The sequence below is a fragment of the Scomber japonicus genome, chromosome 18 (assembly GCF_027409825.1).
Source record: "Scomber japonicus isolate fScoJap1 chromosome 18, fScoJap1.pri, whole genome shotgun sequence".
Lineage (NCBI taxonomy): Eukaryota > Metazoa > Chordata > Actinopteri > Scombriformes > Scombridae > Scomber > Scomber japonicus.
The window spans coordinates 27,515,009-27,531,952 of NC_070595.1; the positions used below are offsets into that span (position 1 = coordinate 27,515,009).

Genomic DNA, 16,944 nt, shown 5'->3' on the forward strand with positions numbered 1-16,944 from the left:
AGAATAACAGTCTTTCTTTCAGTTTTCCTGGTCTTACTCAGTTTTCTTCATCACTACCAACAGATGAAGTCTGAATCTTTAAAGTCTGAGTCTGAATCTTATTATTCGGTGCATTTCATCTGCGTCCTTTGTCCCTGCAGAGCCGTACAGCCCGGCGGTCTGGGTGATGATGTTCGTCATGTGTCTGACTGTGGTGGCCATCACAGTCTTCGTCTTTGAGTACTGCAGTCCAGTCGGGTACAACCGCAGCCTGGTCACTGCTAAAGGTAAGTAGTATCGCCAAATATATGAAATTAGGCTTCAAAATTGTATAAAAATCAGCCTCTTTCTCTGCTGCCAAACGCTGTGGGCGTGGCCACCGAGTCCGCTGAAGCCCCGCCCCTTACCAAGTGTCACCTGTCAATCAAAGTCACCACCTCTACCAGAAACATGGACGCTAGGTCTGAGAGCTCTCTGCTGCTAACTCAGCTGCTAGCTCAGCGGCTAATTTGGCGGCTAGCTTGGCGGCTAGCTTGGCGGCTAGCTTGGAAGCTAACTCGGCGGCTAGCTTGGTGGCTTACTCAGCTAACTGGCTAACTGTAGACTGTAGTAGTAGTAGTAGTGTGCGCTGAATGTATTTATACCTCTACAGCACAAGTCAGAACTCCTTTAGTATCAGGTTCCTTTAATTTAATAAGTTAGCTCTTTTCGCTAATGTGCTGAATGAGTCTGGTAAGTTATTAAGTTAGTAGTAGATGAAATAGGGTTTTAACACCAAGGCTGACTGATGTTGAACTCCATTTAGATTCGTATCTACATCCTAGACATCCCATGTATAGAAGTTTGGGGTTGCCAATATTAAGATTAAATGATTGAATCAATTTTTTAAAAATGCCATTTGTGTCTACATGATGTGAAACTGAATTAAAATGTAATAGATATTGACATCCTTATGATAATTCATTTTTAACCCTCCTGTTGTGCTCAGGTCAAGGAAGGGAGGAAGGAACGAACAAAATGAGGAAGGAACGAAGGAAGGGAGGAAAGAGGAAGGAAGGAAGTGGGGAAAGAAGGAAATGAGGAAGGAAAGAAGGAAGGGAGGAAAAGAGGGAGGAAGGAAGGAAGGAGGAAAGAGGAAGGAAGGAAGTGGGGAAAGAAGGAGATGAGGAAGGAAAGAAGGAAGGGAGGAAAAGAGGGAGGAAGGAAGGAAGGAAATGAGAAAGGAAGGAAGGGAGGAAAGAGGAAGGATGTGAGAAAAAAGGAAATGTGGAAGGAAGGAAGGAAGTAATGAAGGAAGGAAGGAAGGAAGGAGGAAAAGAGGAAGGAAGTAAGGAGAGGAAAGAAGGAATGAGGACGGAATGAGGAAGGAAGCAAGGAAGGAAGGACGGAAGGAGAGAAGGAAGGAAGGAAGGAACAGACAAAAGAGCACAACAGGAGGGTTAATAGTGAAATTTAATGTTTTTTTAATCCTTATGATTATCGTCATATAATGATTTTAGCACATATTAGATGTCAGTTTCCATTTTCATCAGAATAAAGTCAGCCTATTACAGCTCACTATAATAACATCAGCTTTGGTTTATGACCCAGCCTTCTTACGTTTGGCTTGTTTGTCTACAGACTTGCTTGAAAAGTAACTAGTTTGGGCTTATTTTATGTCCGACCGAATACGTGCTATAAAAAATGTTAATACTGGCATACTTGAACCTCCATACTGAGGTGTGACAAAACACTAAAGTCTCACAGGTCTCAAGGGGTTTTAGAGAACATGTGAAAGCCTTAGCCTATTTATAGTGGTCACATATTGGATCAATGCCTGGAAAATTGAGATACTGCAGTTTCATCTTGGAGTCATGTGGTCTATAAAACATTTAATAATGGATGAAAAGAGTACCACAGAGGCCATGTTACTAGTGTTCCTTAGATGCCTGTTTTATGTATTATTACAGTATGTCAAAATGTATAGGAGTATCAAAACACTGCATAAAAAAAGACTGTTTCTGTAAGTACATTCTGCCCATATACAGTTTTGACTGAGCTAATTTCTCACTATTAAACATAAAAAAAAGCTTCACAGTTGTGTGTTATTATTCTCTGTAAGCCAAGCTGCAGATATTGACACTGACATGTAATTTCAAGTTAAGGATCTAAGACAGAGGTGTCAAACTCATTTTCCATTTTCAAGGGCCACATACAGCCCAATTTGATCTCATGTGGGCCGGATCATTAAAAAGATGGAAGGAAAGAAGGAAGGAGGGAAGAAAATAAGGGAATAAGAAGGGAAGGAAGGAAGGAAGGAAGGAAGGAAGGAAGGAAATAAGAAGGGAAGGAAGGAAAGAGACAAAAGGAAGGAGGGAAGAAAGGTAGGAAAGAGAGATATTGAAGGACAGACAGAAGGAAGGAAGGAAGGGCAGAAGGAAGGAAGGAAGGAAGGAAGGAAGGGCAGATGGAAGGAAGGACAGGTGGAAGGAAGGACAGATGGAAAGAAGGACAGAAGGAAGAATGGAAGGAAGAAAGGAAGGAAGGACAGAAGGAAGAAAGTAAGGAAGGAAGGACAGATGGAAAGAAGGATGAATGGAAGGAAGGAACGAAGAAAGAAAAACAGGAAGGAAGGAAGGACAGAAGGAAGGAAGGAAGGAAAAGAGCACTGGATGGCAAGTGGGCCGGATTGGACCCCTTGGCGGGCCGGTTCTGGCCCACGGGCCGCATGTTTGACACCCCTGATCTAAGATGTCTTCATTGTGACGGCAACACTGACAACTTCCAATTTACATTCAAATACTGCGGCAATAACAGAGCCAGGAAGTCTATTATTTTTTTTATAACTTTAACCAAGTAGTTTAATTTCCTTTAATTTAACCAGACTTCAAACACATCCATTTCCATATGGGTCTTTTTTGGAAGTCACTGACAACCTATTTTGTCTGTTAGCTAGGAAGAATGGGAGGGGTTGGATTTAGAGAACTTTTAGATTAACCCTTTATTGGGCAAATAATTATATTTGGTAACTTCTGTAAATATCCCAAAATATCCTTCCTTCCTTCTTTCCTTCCTTCCTTCCTGCCTTCTTTCTTCCCTTCCTCTTTTCCTTTCTCCCTCCCTCGTTCCTTATTTCCTCCGTCCTTCCTTCCTTTCCTTCCTTCCATCTGTCCTTCCTCCCTCCCTCCTTCTCTCCTCCCTTCCTTCTTTCCTTCCTCCGTCCTTCCTTCCTTCCTTTCCTTACTTCCATCTGTTCTTCCTCCCTCCCTCTTTCTCTCCTCCCATCCTTCCTTCCTTTCCTTACTTCCATCTGTTCTTCCTCCCTCCCTCTTTCTCTCCTCCCTTCCTTCTCTCCTTCCTCCACCCCCTTTCTTCTTCCTTCCCTTCCTCCCTCCCTCCTTCTCTCTTTCTTTCCTCCCCCCTACCTTCCTTCTTCCTCCCTTCCTTCTCTCCTTCCTCCACCCCCTTTCTTCTTCCTTCCCTTCCTCCCTCCCTCCTTCTCTCTTTCTTTCCTCCCGCCTACCTTCCTTCCTTCCTTCTTCCTCCGTCCTTCCTACCTTTCCTTCCTCCCTCCTTCCTTCCTTTCCTTCCTCCCTCCCTCCTTCCTTCCTTCCTTCCTCCCTTCCTTTATAGTGTCCTATAAAGGGTTAAGTGTGAACATAGCCGTTATACAGCGATGAGTGTATCTTCAACCATGTAGTCTATATTGATACCAAGTCCTTTTTTTTCTTCCTAGATCCCGGCGGTCCCACCTTCACCATCGGGAAGTCAGTGTGGCTGTTGTGGGGAATTGTCTTCAACAACTCGGTCCCCATCGAGAATCCCAAAGGCACCACCAGTAAGATCATGGTCCTGGTCTGGGCTTTCTTCGCTGTCATCTTCCTGGCTTCGTACACAGCCAACCTGGCAGCCTTCATGATCCAGGAGCAATACATTGACACTGTCTCTGGACTGAGTGACAAAAAGGTACGATTCTCTGTTTCTGTCATTGACAATCCTGTGTGTGTTGTTAGGCAGGTAGTTGTGTTTGATGTACAGCTTAGGAAAAACACAGAGGGGTCTATTTGGGGTGTGTAAATATTGTGTGGTAGAGCTATGAAAAGGCAAATATCCATTAGTGGCAATGTCATGGCTGTGACTTTTCACTTTACAGTGTAAGTGGTAAGATTGAATTACATCCCCAGACTTTAGATAGAAGTAGTCTGTAGACAGCCAATGAAATTTAATGCACAAGTGTATTTTCTGAGCAGACCGGGATTGTAATATCTGGTATTATCTTATGCATATTTGTTTGGCCTGAGGATGTGTTTTATAGTGGTATTGACAAGAAAATCCATGTGAAACCATCAGCACAATAAATGATTTGTAGAGTCTTTGCTCACAGGCAACTAAAGAGATTAAAGAGGCATTTGAGGAAAAGACAGAGCTGTCCGCATTACAATTCTAGCCAAGTCATTTACGATTCTCGTCTCATTATGCATTAACTCTGCAGCCATTTTGACAGCGAGACCATAGATTATTGAGCAACATTCGGCATGGCAGAATGATTGGAATAGAGGGATGAACTGCTGTTTGTCCAGCTGTGCTGAGCCCCCAGGTTAAGTAAATGTAAATGAGGTACAAGATGAAGCCACAGAAAGTGACCTTGCATCAGAGAAGTGTGATGAAGACGAGCGGAGCCACTCTCAGGCACACGATTACCTCATCCCTACGGAATAGACACTTCACTTATATGAAAAGTCCTTGTGATGTGGCATCATGTTAAATCTGACATCGCTTGACCTCCCTCAATCTACCATTTGTGTGTGACACACTATATCTCTGCCTGCCAGTCAGGATGTATGCAGAAAAGGCTTCAGTGACATACTGTCAAAGTATAGTAAGATGCTTGAATCTAAAGGAGGCTACATGAAGAGATGTAAGTACTGTGCTGAGCAGGAAAATCACAGCATTAATCTTTAGTCAAACACTTAAAGTCCGTGAAAAGTAAGAATAAATATGTGTTCTGAGTTTGACATACCACAGAAAAGTGTGTTGTTAACCACCCTGCCAAATTTGAATGATTTAAAAAAATCGCCAAATATATGAAATTAGGCTTCAAAGTTGTGTAAAAATCAGCCTCTTTCTCTGCTCCCAAACGCTGAAACCCCGCCCCCTACCAACTGTCACCTGTCAATCAAAGTCACCACCTCTACCAGAAACATGGACGCTACATCTGAGAGCTTTCTGCTGCTAGCTCAGTGGTTAACTGGCTAACTGTAGACTGTAGTAGTAGTAGTGTTAGATGTAGTAACAATAACTGGCCACTAGGCAGGTTAACCACTGAGGAGAGCGGACTCTCGGTCTTATACAGTAGGGGAGGGACCAAGCCCTTTTTTGCAGGCTCAGAAAATCAGGAAAAATGAGGCTAAGAAACAGTTTAAGGCTCTATCTCCACAATTCAGCACTGCATAGTATCAGCCTTTTCACATGTTTTCTGTAACCATTTTCCAACATGTATAATATGTTTAGAAGTAAATCAATGAATTGACTTTACACAGACTTTAAAACAGCTCATGTTTTTCTGGCATGCAGCCTCTTATGGTCTTTCAAATAATAACCATCCGCCCACAGAATCCAAGGTGGAAGAGTTTTGTTGTTGCTGTAGAGCTACAAAACCTCTTAGGGCGGATATTTGGATGGATCAATCAATAAATCACTCTTTATTGTCCACAAGGGGGGAATTTGGTTGGCAGCCAGGTGACATCACTCATAAGGAAAGCAGTAACAACTGTCAAACACACAATACAGTAAAACCCAAACAAGATAACAAACAAGATGAAGACTTTGTTCTGCATCCAGTTTCCTACCAACAGTCAATCAAGGTTTCTTTTAAACATCACCCCAATGTGCCCTTTACCTTAATCAAGTAACTTAGATGCCAAAATGCATTGGTTTGGTAACTTGGATTTTCTGATAATGAAGCACAGATTGAGTATTGCAAGAAACGTGCATTGACCTGTACACTTAATTAGTATTCCTTGTACTTTGTATTGCTGGTCCTTTGTGGTTTTTGGGTGGTATAATCCAATTCTGTTTGTCGATATTGTAATTTTACTACTTCTAAATCTGTCTACTTGGTACACGTGACACCCATTGTGTCCAGAAACAGGCATCAATCCTCTTAAGTGTCTTCCTTTTTTATAAAATAAGGGATTTTGGGATATAAACATGACCTCCAGAGATTGCTTAAGGTTTAATATCAGAATGCAGAAGAGGTCTGGTTCATTAATGAAACATCCTGAGATGATATTGCACAGAGTTTATATCAAATCCAGTTTCCTACCAACAGTCAATCAAGGTTTCTTTTAAACATCACCCCAATGTGCCCTTTACCTTAATCAAGTAACTTAGATGCAAAAATGCAAGAGGTAGCAGATCTAAAATCATTCAGGTGGGTTTTACTTTACAATGAAAAGCTAGAAAGACAGAGTACTAATAACACCCAACATCAGCTGTAATGTTGAAATAAGACTTTGTTTGCATTGGTTTGGTAACTTGGATTTTCTGATAATGAAGCACAGATTGAGTATTGCAAGAAACATGCATTGACCTGTACAGTTAATTAGTATTCCTTGTACTTTGTATTGCTGGTCCTTTGTGGTTTTTGGGTGGTATAATCCAATTCTGTTTGTCGATATTGTAATTTTACTACTTCTAAATCTGTCTACTTGGTACACGTGACACCCATTGTGTCCAGAAAGAGGCATCAATCCTCTTAAGTGTCTTCCTTTTTGTAAAATAAAAGGATTTTGGGATATAAACATGACCTCAAGAGATTGCTTAAGGTTTAATATCAGAATGCAGAAGAGGTCTGGTTCATTAATGAAACATCCTGAGATGATATTGCACATTGAGTTTATATCAAATTGTCCCTTTACTAATGTACTGTGAGCATATTTGCATAAGGTTAATGAAAAGTACAATTTTGTCTTTGATTGTATTTCAACCCCTCTCTCCCACGTTCTGTCCCTGCAGCTAATTAAATGCATATAGTACTGCCAAAAAGCTAAAGTATAAAAATGAGCGGTTCATTTCTTATTGCAGACGAGGGAAGGATGAAAGAATTCGTGATCCCTCGGGACACTGCGTCTGGACAAAAAGTTCATTTCTTGATTGTTGGGTGTGAATTTACGCAGTCAGATGTATAAATTAACAGAGCAAAGACCAGCAGGATAACGAGTAAAACAGAACTCAAGAGCAAAAAAAGGCAGAAATCACAAGAATGCCAAGGTGGACAATGTCACGAAATTAGTTTCTGAGCTTTGAATCTGAGCGTTACAGCCTGCATGAGGCTTCCACAGTAAATGACAGAAAAGAAAAAACAGCTATTAGGGTGATGAGGGAAAAAACGTAAATGACTGCACTCTCATATGCCAGAGGTGTTTTAGATTTCGGTGTCAATCAATGTTACAAATCGTGAAAATATTCATTCCCATTCTGTCTCTTTTTTTAAAACAGTTTCAAAAGCCGCAGGAGCAGTACCCTCCGTTCCGCTTTGGTACAGTCCCAAATGGCAGCACTGAGCGCAACATAAGGAGTAACTACCCTGAGATGCACTCCCACATGGTCAAATACAACCAGAAGGGAGTAGAGGATGCCCTTAACAGCCTCAAAACAGGGTAGGTTTGCCAAGACTCGTAAAAAAAAGAATATATATATATATAAAACAGCGGAATTAAAAGCCAGAGTGGAGCCTAACAGTTATATAATGGCTACTTAAGAGAAAATCTGTTTCTTTCCCCTTGTAGGAAACTGGATGCCTTTATCTATGATGCTGCTGTGCTGAATTACATGGCTGGCAAAGACGAGGGCTGCAAGCTGGTGACCATTGGCAGTGGGAAAGTGTTTGCTACCACTGGTTATGGCATCGCACTGCAGAAGGATTCACGTTGGAAGCGACACATCGACCTGGCTCTGCTCCAGTTCCTGGCTGATGGTAAATTCTTCATATATATGCAGTAGAGGGTTGAATTTCATAAAGCAAATAGGAGCAATGCTAATATAATGACTGTGTTTGCACAAAAAAATAAAAAGCAGAATATGACCATGAATATAGGTTACAAAATATTCAGACAAGTCATGAATGCATGTCAATATGAGGTGATTTATAATATGACACGTATTCTGCTGACCGACGTTCCCCAGGGAAGTTATTGTGAAGCCTTGTGCAAAAAGTCTGGTCACCTTTGGGAGAAATATGCAATAGATGGTAAGAGCAGTGCAGGCTGTTGCATAATGTGTCAACCCTGGAGCCAGCCAACAGGAAGTCCTGTGATATTATTCTCTGTTATTCTCCAATATATCTCTCACAGAGACTTTCAGCAGGGAAATGATGTGATTTTAGACAAACAAGATTATCAGTCAACTTGATCCTCTACAAAACTGCTGTGTCTGTTATTGGTTAAAGTAAAAAAAAGTGTCTCATGGTTTTAGTTATTTCTGCAACACAAAGTCGTTTTTCAGACTTGTCTCTAATCAACTAAATCATTTTACATCTTCTGACGTCTAAAAGATTATCAAATAAAAACAAGTAAATAAAAGTATAACTGGTGAAAAAGGGAGTCACAATCAGTCATATTGTAACCTCATTTTAAAAGAGGTCACAAGCTAAAAAGAGGAAGGAAGTAGGAAGGAGAAGAAGGAAGGGTCCTCCCTTCTTTCTTTCTCCCTCCCTTCCTCCTTTTCTTTCCTCCCCCTACCTTCCTTCTTTCCTCCCTCCCTCCTACCTTCCTTCTTTCCTTCCTCCTTCCTTCCTTCTTCCCTTCCTTCCTCCCTCCTTTCCTTCCTTCTTCCCTTCCTCTACCTCCCTCCTTTCCTTCCTCCTTTTCTTTCCTCCCCTACCTTCCTTCTTTCCTCTGTCCTTATTTCCTCCCTCCCTCCTACCTTCCTTCTTTCCTTTCCTTTCCTCCTTTCCTTCCTCCCTCCTTTCCTTCCTCCTTCCTTCCTCCCTCATTTCCTTCCTCCATCCTTCCTCCATCCTTTCCTTCCTTCTTCCTTCCTCTACCTCCCTCCTTTCCTTCCTTTCTCCTTTCCTTCCTTCTTCCTTCCTTTCTCCTTTCCTTCCTCCCTTAACTCGAGGACAACAGGAGGGTTAAGCTGCTGGATTCTTCCCCGTCCTGATGTCTCTTCCTCTTCGTCCACAGACACGCTGTATTTCTTTGTAAGGTTTGGTAGCCACTGCTGTCACACTTTTAATTAGATGTAATTACATGACAGCAGCTGTAATTTGCTTATCTATCCAAAAAGGACAAGTGCCAGCACAAAGGAGTCAGATATAATAAGGATAAGGACTAAATAATTCTAAGTGTTATGTCAATGAACCTTATGCTTATCTATCGTCTTCCTTCCTCGCTTATAGGTGACACACAGAAGCTGCAGACCGTCTGGCTCACAGGCATCTGCCGAAATGAGAAGAAAGAGGTGATGAGCAGTAAGCTGGACATCGACAACATGGCGGGAGTCTTCTACATGCTGCTTGTGGCCATGGGTTTGAGTCTGCTGGTTTTTGCTTGGGAACATCTGCTCTACTGGAAACTGAGACATTCAGTCCGCAAATCAGAGCGCTTGGATTTCCTTCTTGCTATCAGTCGAGTAAGTTGTCTTTATGAAAAAACAGTACAAGTTGATTTGTTACTATTAAAATAAAAAAGGAAATTAAAAAGTGAGCATTGTTTATTCATAGGGTAAAAGAATGATTTGGAGTTTAATTGTAGTAATGAATGTGTTACGTCTCACAAAGAAACATCTTAAACACAGCTGTGTAGTTGTGAAATTAAAACAGTGTTAAGATTAGGTCTCACTAGAACCTCCCTTAATATCATGCAGGGATTTGTGGGCACACTTTAAGTAATTTATATTCCACACTCTCAAGAGACAAAACAGTTTTTGCAGACATGAGTTGCATAGAAATGTTCTGTAGTGGCTTTGCTGTATCTGAGGTCTCATTCGAAACATAGCCTTACAAATACTGGTAATGCAGTAAGTTAGTTATAAATAAAAATAGTAAAAATAAAATTAGTTTAACCCTTTATAGGACACTCATTGAAAGGAAGGAAGGAAGGAAGGATGGAAGGAAGGAAGGAAGGAAGGAGGGAGGAAGGAAGGTAGGGGGGAGGAAAGAAAGCGAGAAGGAGGGAGGGAGGAAGGGAAGAAAGAAAGAAGGAAGGAAGGAAGAAGAAAGGGGGATGGAGGAAGGAAAGAAGGAAGGGAGGAGAGAAGGAGGGAGGGAGGAAGGACAGATGGAAGGAAGGAAAGGAAGGAAGGAAGGACGGACGGAGGAAGGAAAGAAGGAAGGGAGGAGAGAAGGAGGGAGGGAGGGAGGGAGGAAGGACAGATGGAAGGAAGGAAAGGAAGGAAGGACGGAGGAAATAAGGAACGAGGGAGGGAGAAAGGAAAAGAGGAAGGGAAGAAAGAAGGCAGGGAGGAAGGAAAGGAAGGAAGGAAGGAAGGAAGGAAGGAAGGATGGAAGGAAGGAAGGGAGGAAGGAAGGTGGGGGAAAGAAAGAAAGCGAGAAGGAGGAAGGGAGGAAGAAGAAAGGGGGATGGAGGAAGGAAAGAAGGAAGGGAGGAGAGAAGGAGGGAGGGAGGAAGAACAGATGGAAGGAAGGAAAGGAAGGAAGGAAGGAAGGAAGGAAGGACGGAGGAAGGAAAGACGGAAGGGAGGAGAGAAGGAGGGAGGGAGGAAGGACAGATGGAAGGAAGGAAAGGAAGGAAGGACGGAGGAAATAAGGAACGAGGGAGGGAGAAAGGAAAAGAGGAAGGGAAGAAAGAAGGCAGGGAGGAAGGAAAGGAAGGAAGGAAGGAAAGAAGGAAGGAAGGATATTTTGGGATATTTACAGAAGTTATCAAATATAATTATTTGCCCAATAAAGGGTTAAAGCATTTCATGGATATTTGCTGAAACACTGTGATGTTCGTGATCCCTGAGAAGTTTAATTTAAATTGCCCCATTAAAAATGTGCGTCAACAGTAGTGAGCGAGGTGAGATTAAATATTCCAAACTGATACACAATTTGAAAGTAAAATAAAAAAAGTCTGGTGGGATAAGAGATACAGAGAAATGAATGTGCTAAGTGTATGATCAGCAGCTCACTCATTTATATGCCTGAGCTGAAAAGCTGAAAACAACAAATCTCATTCTGCAGTGACAGTTACCCATACGTTACTGATTTTCAGCTCACTCCCTCAGAAAATTAATTTTGTAGAAATGTACTGACTTTAATTACAATGACTGTGGCAAAACATAAGTGAAAACCTTTGGGAGTTATGGCGCTTTTCCACTACAACAGTTCCAGCTCGGCTCGACTCGACTCAGGGTTTTTTTTGGCGTTTCCACTAGGGATAGTAGCTGGTACCTGCTACTTTTTTAGTACCTGCTCTGCTGAGGTTCCAAGCGAGCCGAGCCGATACTAAAATGTGACGTCAACAGACTACCGGCCGCTGATTGATCAGAAGAGTTGTCGCTGGAAGAGTCATGAGCCGTCCCACACAAGAATCAAACCCGCCATTTTTAAATACCGGCAACAGAGTTACAGCCATACGACTCAATGTTCTTTGCTTTGTGTGTGACAGAAAGCCTCATACAGCAGCAAGTACACCATCGCCACCATGTCCTCCATTGTTTATGTGTTTGTGTCGCGTATAAAATGAAGTCAAGGCAGTATCGCGAAGCCGTTGCTATGACGACCCCGCCCACGTTGAGTAGGTACCTTTTTGTAATGGAAAAGGTCGTTCCTGGAACCAAATCGAGCCGAGTCGAGTCAAGTAGTGCTGGAACTGTGTAGTGGAAAAGCGCCATTAGTGGTTCATTGTGAAGAAAGATTATACATTTGTTTCGTCATCTCTCCGCAGGGCATCTACAGCTGCTTCAATGGAGTAGAGCACACTGATCGCAATGGAAGCATGCAGAGTCCAGACGTTACTACCAACTACTCACAAGCCAACATGCTAAAGATGCTGCAGACGGCAAAGAACATGGTGTCGTCTGCCCGAGTGGAGAACTCTCTGGACAATGCAACCAAGACAATAGAGAACTGGAGCAGGCGAGGGGCCGACAACGTGCGGGTCGGCCTGCCACCCAGAGTGACGACCACAGACATGGCCCACGGCCGCTTGCCCTACATCTCCAGCATCACAGACAACCATTTACCGTACCCTCAGAGGGCCCTCACACCCACCTTCCCAATTCATTACGGGGACCCCACCACCCAGCCCCTGTTGGATAAACCCCGTGTGGTGACCCGGCCGACCCCGCTCCGCTACACGTTGCCCACCCGCAACAGTCAACATGTATTAGAGAGGACTCTGCCCATCTCCAGCCTCAGCAGCCCTCACATCGCCATTAGGGACCCTGCTCCCTCCGGTCCGCCCAACCCCCACCACAGCAGCAGGCTGTATGTGGAGAACCAGCCCCGGCACCCTACGTCCTCGTTTGTTCCTTACAGGGAATTCCAGGTGCCCGATATCTACCTGGAGCACAAAGGACCACTGAGGAGGAAGTTTAGCTACCCTCCTGACTGTGTGAGCCGGAGGAGGAGGTCCCATAGTTACGTGTTCGATGCTGCAGACCCCAGAGTGAGAGGTGAATACAATGAACCTCGATCCTGCCTTGCTGAGCTGAGGGCCAATCACCTCCTGAACAACCATGCCCATGCGGATGCTTCTGCCATGGCCTGTACAGGACACTACCCAGGCGGCAGCACCAGCTGCAACTCCTGTATGAAGTCCTACCTGGAGCCTGAAATGGATGACGTACCACTTCTGGGGAAGGACAAACTCAACCGCCGCGCCTCATTCCTCAAAGCCACATGGGGCAACGATAGGGTCCATCAGGTAGATGAAACAAAGCCCTCAACATCCACATCTCCCTCGAACCGCATAGACATGCCTGACCTGTTTCCACGGGTGGTGGTAGCCAATCCGAAGCCCCACAAGCTTTACGGCAGCTTGGGGCATAACCTGTCCTGCTACCCCTTGGCTGCTGAGCCTGCCTACTTGGACCCAGCCCACATGCGCTCCTACCCTTACAAGCAAAAGCTCAAGTACTCTGAGTCCACCCGGCTGCCCTCGTACAGGGAGGCCATCCTGCAGAATGCCGCTGCCCTGCGCCGCTCCTCCTCCACAGTGGTGCACAGACACTACTCCACCTACCTGAACTCATACACAGACCTACCAGTGTATGTGGGGCCGCTTGCCCAGGGGCCGCCGCAGTTCTACGACAGTTCCAAGGACATGTGCCACTTGTTTCCCTGTACGAGCCACTGCCCTGATAACGCAGCAATGTTGCCTCGTATGAGTGACAGGCAGATGGTTTACCAGAACAATATGTTTGGGGGCTACGATGGCACAGGAAAGAGGGAAGACCCAGGCTCTGGGAGCAGAGAGCGGAGGCAGGTGTTGGTGGCGCGCAGAGTCAACAGTCCCTATGTGCCAAAGCCCTGGGGCAGGGTATCTAGCCTGGAGTCTGAGGTCTGAGCCCCCATCCTTACAGGACCTCCACCAGGCTTTCAGACTGAGCCCCTCTGAAGGGGGTATGCCTGGGGGTTCTCCCCTCAGCCTTTGGTTAAAGCAAAAATTAAACTCTACACCAATAGTGTATTTGAGAGTACTGACTCTCAATTATCAGTGCAATAATATCTTGGGCAGCAAAATGTAAAGGAGAAGACACTGACAAGCAAATACTGCTGGGACTTTGTAAGCCAAACTTAAAAACACTAATAAAAAAAGAAAAGGCAATGTTGAAAAGTATTTAATACATAAGAATTTAACCTCTTGATTGTTATTTAAAGGATTTTTAAATACTGTGTTGCTATGTGAAAGAATTCTTGGAGACAATATACTGTAGCCTCTCAATCTGATTATGACTTGAGACATTTCTTTTTCTCATAGTTTTAAAAAAAAAATCATTTCAGTACCCACCATTTCAATTACCAGATTAAATTATTAGGATCATTTTGTGATCAAAACCACTGACATGTCTTCCAGGAATTTTCTAAGTCGACGACCATGGGTTCACCGTTGCTCTGAGGTTTTCTGCTCCATTTGGTCATTGATGTAATTTGACTGGGATTTTAAAAAGGGAAAATCATAAAATAATTATAATGTGTATTTCCATTGTTACACTACCCTTTAATAAAGAACAAGGTCCATCTCAAGGACCTTTTGGAACCATCATCTGTCATCTCTATCTGTATGTACAAATCTACAAACTCACAAAGCACAGATTATTGTGTAAATACAGTAAAAGTTCATATTAGGTTCTGACCTTGCACATCGCAGGGAAAATGTGCACCGAGAGATAAACCTGAAGCACTCAATCCACCTGATATGCAGCAGTAAATTAGATTACGTAAGCTTAATAAAAGTTAAAATATCAAAAATTCATGGTTTGATCTGTGTGGCATCAGATGACCAACAGCACCTGGATGAGAGCTACAGATCGGCCGAAGCAGAAGCCGTTTAAATGTGATTATAATATGATGAATAGTATATATAAACACACTGGTATGAGCTGCCTCTAATTAGAATCACAATCTGTTTATTAGCAAAGTACTCAAGCATGCAAAGAAGATGAACGTAGAGTAATAAAAATAGAACACAAGTTAATAATAATGATGAAACAAAGTAGTGCTAAATTTAAATGAAAGCAATTTACAGATGGGATATAAAACTTTAAATTAAATATTGACTGTGCAAAAGGAAGTATGGATGTGTGTATTATGGACAAAGAAATGAAATGTGTGATTAAATATTGGTGACAAGTGCAAAAATGAAATGTGAAGTGTGCAATAAATAATTAAATGGTGGAGGTTGAATGTAAAGTGCGATGTTAGTTCAGTTTCGGTACGGTTCAGATATGTGTAAGCCAACAGCTGCAGAGGTTTTCCTGTGTTTGCTGGTAGAAGTTTTTATGGATGTCAGTATTGAAATCCTGAGTGGAGAAGTTCAAAGAGTCTGCGTCCAGGTTAGGATAAGCTAATTAAACATTAAACATGCATTATGTGTAGAAAACGCACATTTAAAGGCCTTCTAATGAGGCTAAATAGGGCTGCAACAAATTATTATTTTCATTATCGATTTATTAAGAACATAATCGAACATTCCTGCCGCTCAACAAACAGCAGAAGATGTTTGCCTGCCGAGCGAGTTACCATGACGATAGTTCACACATCACATCCTGGTTTTTAATATTTAGTCAGTAAACTCAGCATCGTCTGACGCAGGCTGGAAACTCTGCACTTTTACTTACAGTTAAAAACATTTCGCTGTGTATCTCAGCTTCCTGTCAAACTAACAGAGCTGTGGTGGCTTCCTGTCTAAGCTTTTCAAAATAAAACCTTTGTTATTGTGCTCTTCTTCTTATTATTAATAAACAAAGTTGGGGCTGTAAATTACGGGAGATTCCCGGGAGAAAAGACAAAACGGGAGAGCCGCGGGAGAGGAGTCTAAAATACGGGAGAAACAGGAAGTGTTGGCAGCTCTGATATTACTAATATTGACTCATCATGACAGTAAAATAGTCCATCCTAAGTCAAGCTACTGCAGTAGAGTAGTAGTTCCTCTCTCAACTAGTAGAAGATGTTGTGAACAGCTGATTATGCATGAGAAAAATACCATCATATCCCGTGAAACCGCTTTTATTTTGAAAAATACCATCATATACCGTGAAACCGCTTTTATTTTGAAAAATACCATGATAAACATTTTTGGTCATACCGCCCAGCACTATCGAACAACATACTCAGATTTGTCTTAATATGAGTGAGCCCAAGATCCAAAAGTGTACAACCCAAAAATATCCAGTTTACTAACAGAGAGGACTAAAAAGAGACCAGAAACTATTCACAATTAAGAAATCAACCAATTAATCGACTAACCATTGCAGCTCTAAAGTAAATATTACAGAAAGCAATAATAATAATAATAATAAGGTGTTTTTGTTAAGTCACAGTCACATTTCTATTCTTAAAGCCAGCACACTAAATAACCTCAGACAGAAGTTTCATTACTGTGGAGCTAAAAGGAAACAAAGTGTTAAAGTCATAATACTCAAACATCAGTATTCATATTCCATCACTGAACAAATCAACACCCTGAAAAGCGTAAAGTGCATGTGTCTCAAACAACAAGCAAGCAAAAGGGAAATGACTATAAGCAAAAAAGCAAGCCACCTCAAGATGTTTTAAATTATTATTTATAAAAAAAAACAAACACCACAAATATTGCACGGACAAAAAGAGTAGTCAGCAAATAATCATCCACGAGCGTCGGCAGCCAAGCGAACAGCAATTTACCAGAGCCAAGGAAGGAAGGAAGGAAGGAAGGAGAGAGGGAGGGAGGAAGGAAGGAAGGAAGGACCTGCAATTTACCAGAGCCAAGACATCAACTGACAATAAGGATGTTAACACAAGAAATGAACACTTGTTGGAGGTGATTGAGGTGTTTAGTGTCATAGTGCACGGTGGAAGGATGAAAGGGAGAGATGATAGATGGAAGGAAAGAGAAGGAAGGAAGGAAGGAAGGAAGGAAGGAAGGAAGGAAGGAAGTAAAAAAAAGAAGGAAAGATGGAAGAAAGAAAGGACAACAAGGAAGGAAATGAAGACAGGAAAAATGGATGGATGGAAGGAAAGGAGGCAAGAAGGAAGGAAGGAAGGAAGGAGGGAGGGAGGGAGGAAGGAAGGAAGGAAGGAAGGAAGGAAGGACAGAAGGAAGAAAGGGTGGAAGGAAGGACCGAAGTAAGGAAAAAAGGAAGGTAGGAAGGACAGATAGAAGGAAGGAAGGAGGGAGGGAAGGAGGGAAGGAGGGAGGGAGGGAGGGAGGGAGGGAGGAAGGAAGGAAGGAAGGAAGGAAGGAAGGACAGAAGGGAGAAAGGGTGGCAGGAAGGACCGAAGTAAGGAAAAAAGGAAGGGAGGAAGGACAGACAGACGGAAGGAAGGAAGGACAGAAG

General features: G+C 42.8%; 1 protein-coding gene across 1 annotated transcript in view; it reads left to right on the forward strand.

The window, feature by feature from the left end:
- Window positions 1–13,472, forward strand: part of LOC128378570 (glutamate receptor ionotropic, NMDA 2C-like) — a 68,944-nt gene extending 55,472 nt beyond the window's left edge. Inside the window, 6 exon segments of the mRNA XM_053338134.1 lie at window positions 141–266; window positions 3,695–3,924; window positions 7,459–7,619; window positions 7,749–7,936; window positions 9,359–9,591; window positions 11,850–13,472. Coding sequence (XP_053194109.1) covers window positions 141–266; window positions 3,695–3,924; window positions 7,459–7,619; window positions 7,749–7,936; window positions 9,359–9,591; window positions 11,850–13,472 — 2,561 coding nt within the window.
- Window positions 13,473–16,944: the final 3,472 nt, after the last annotated feature.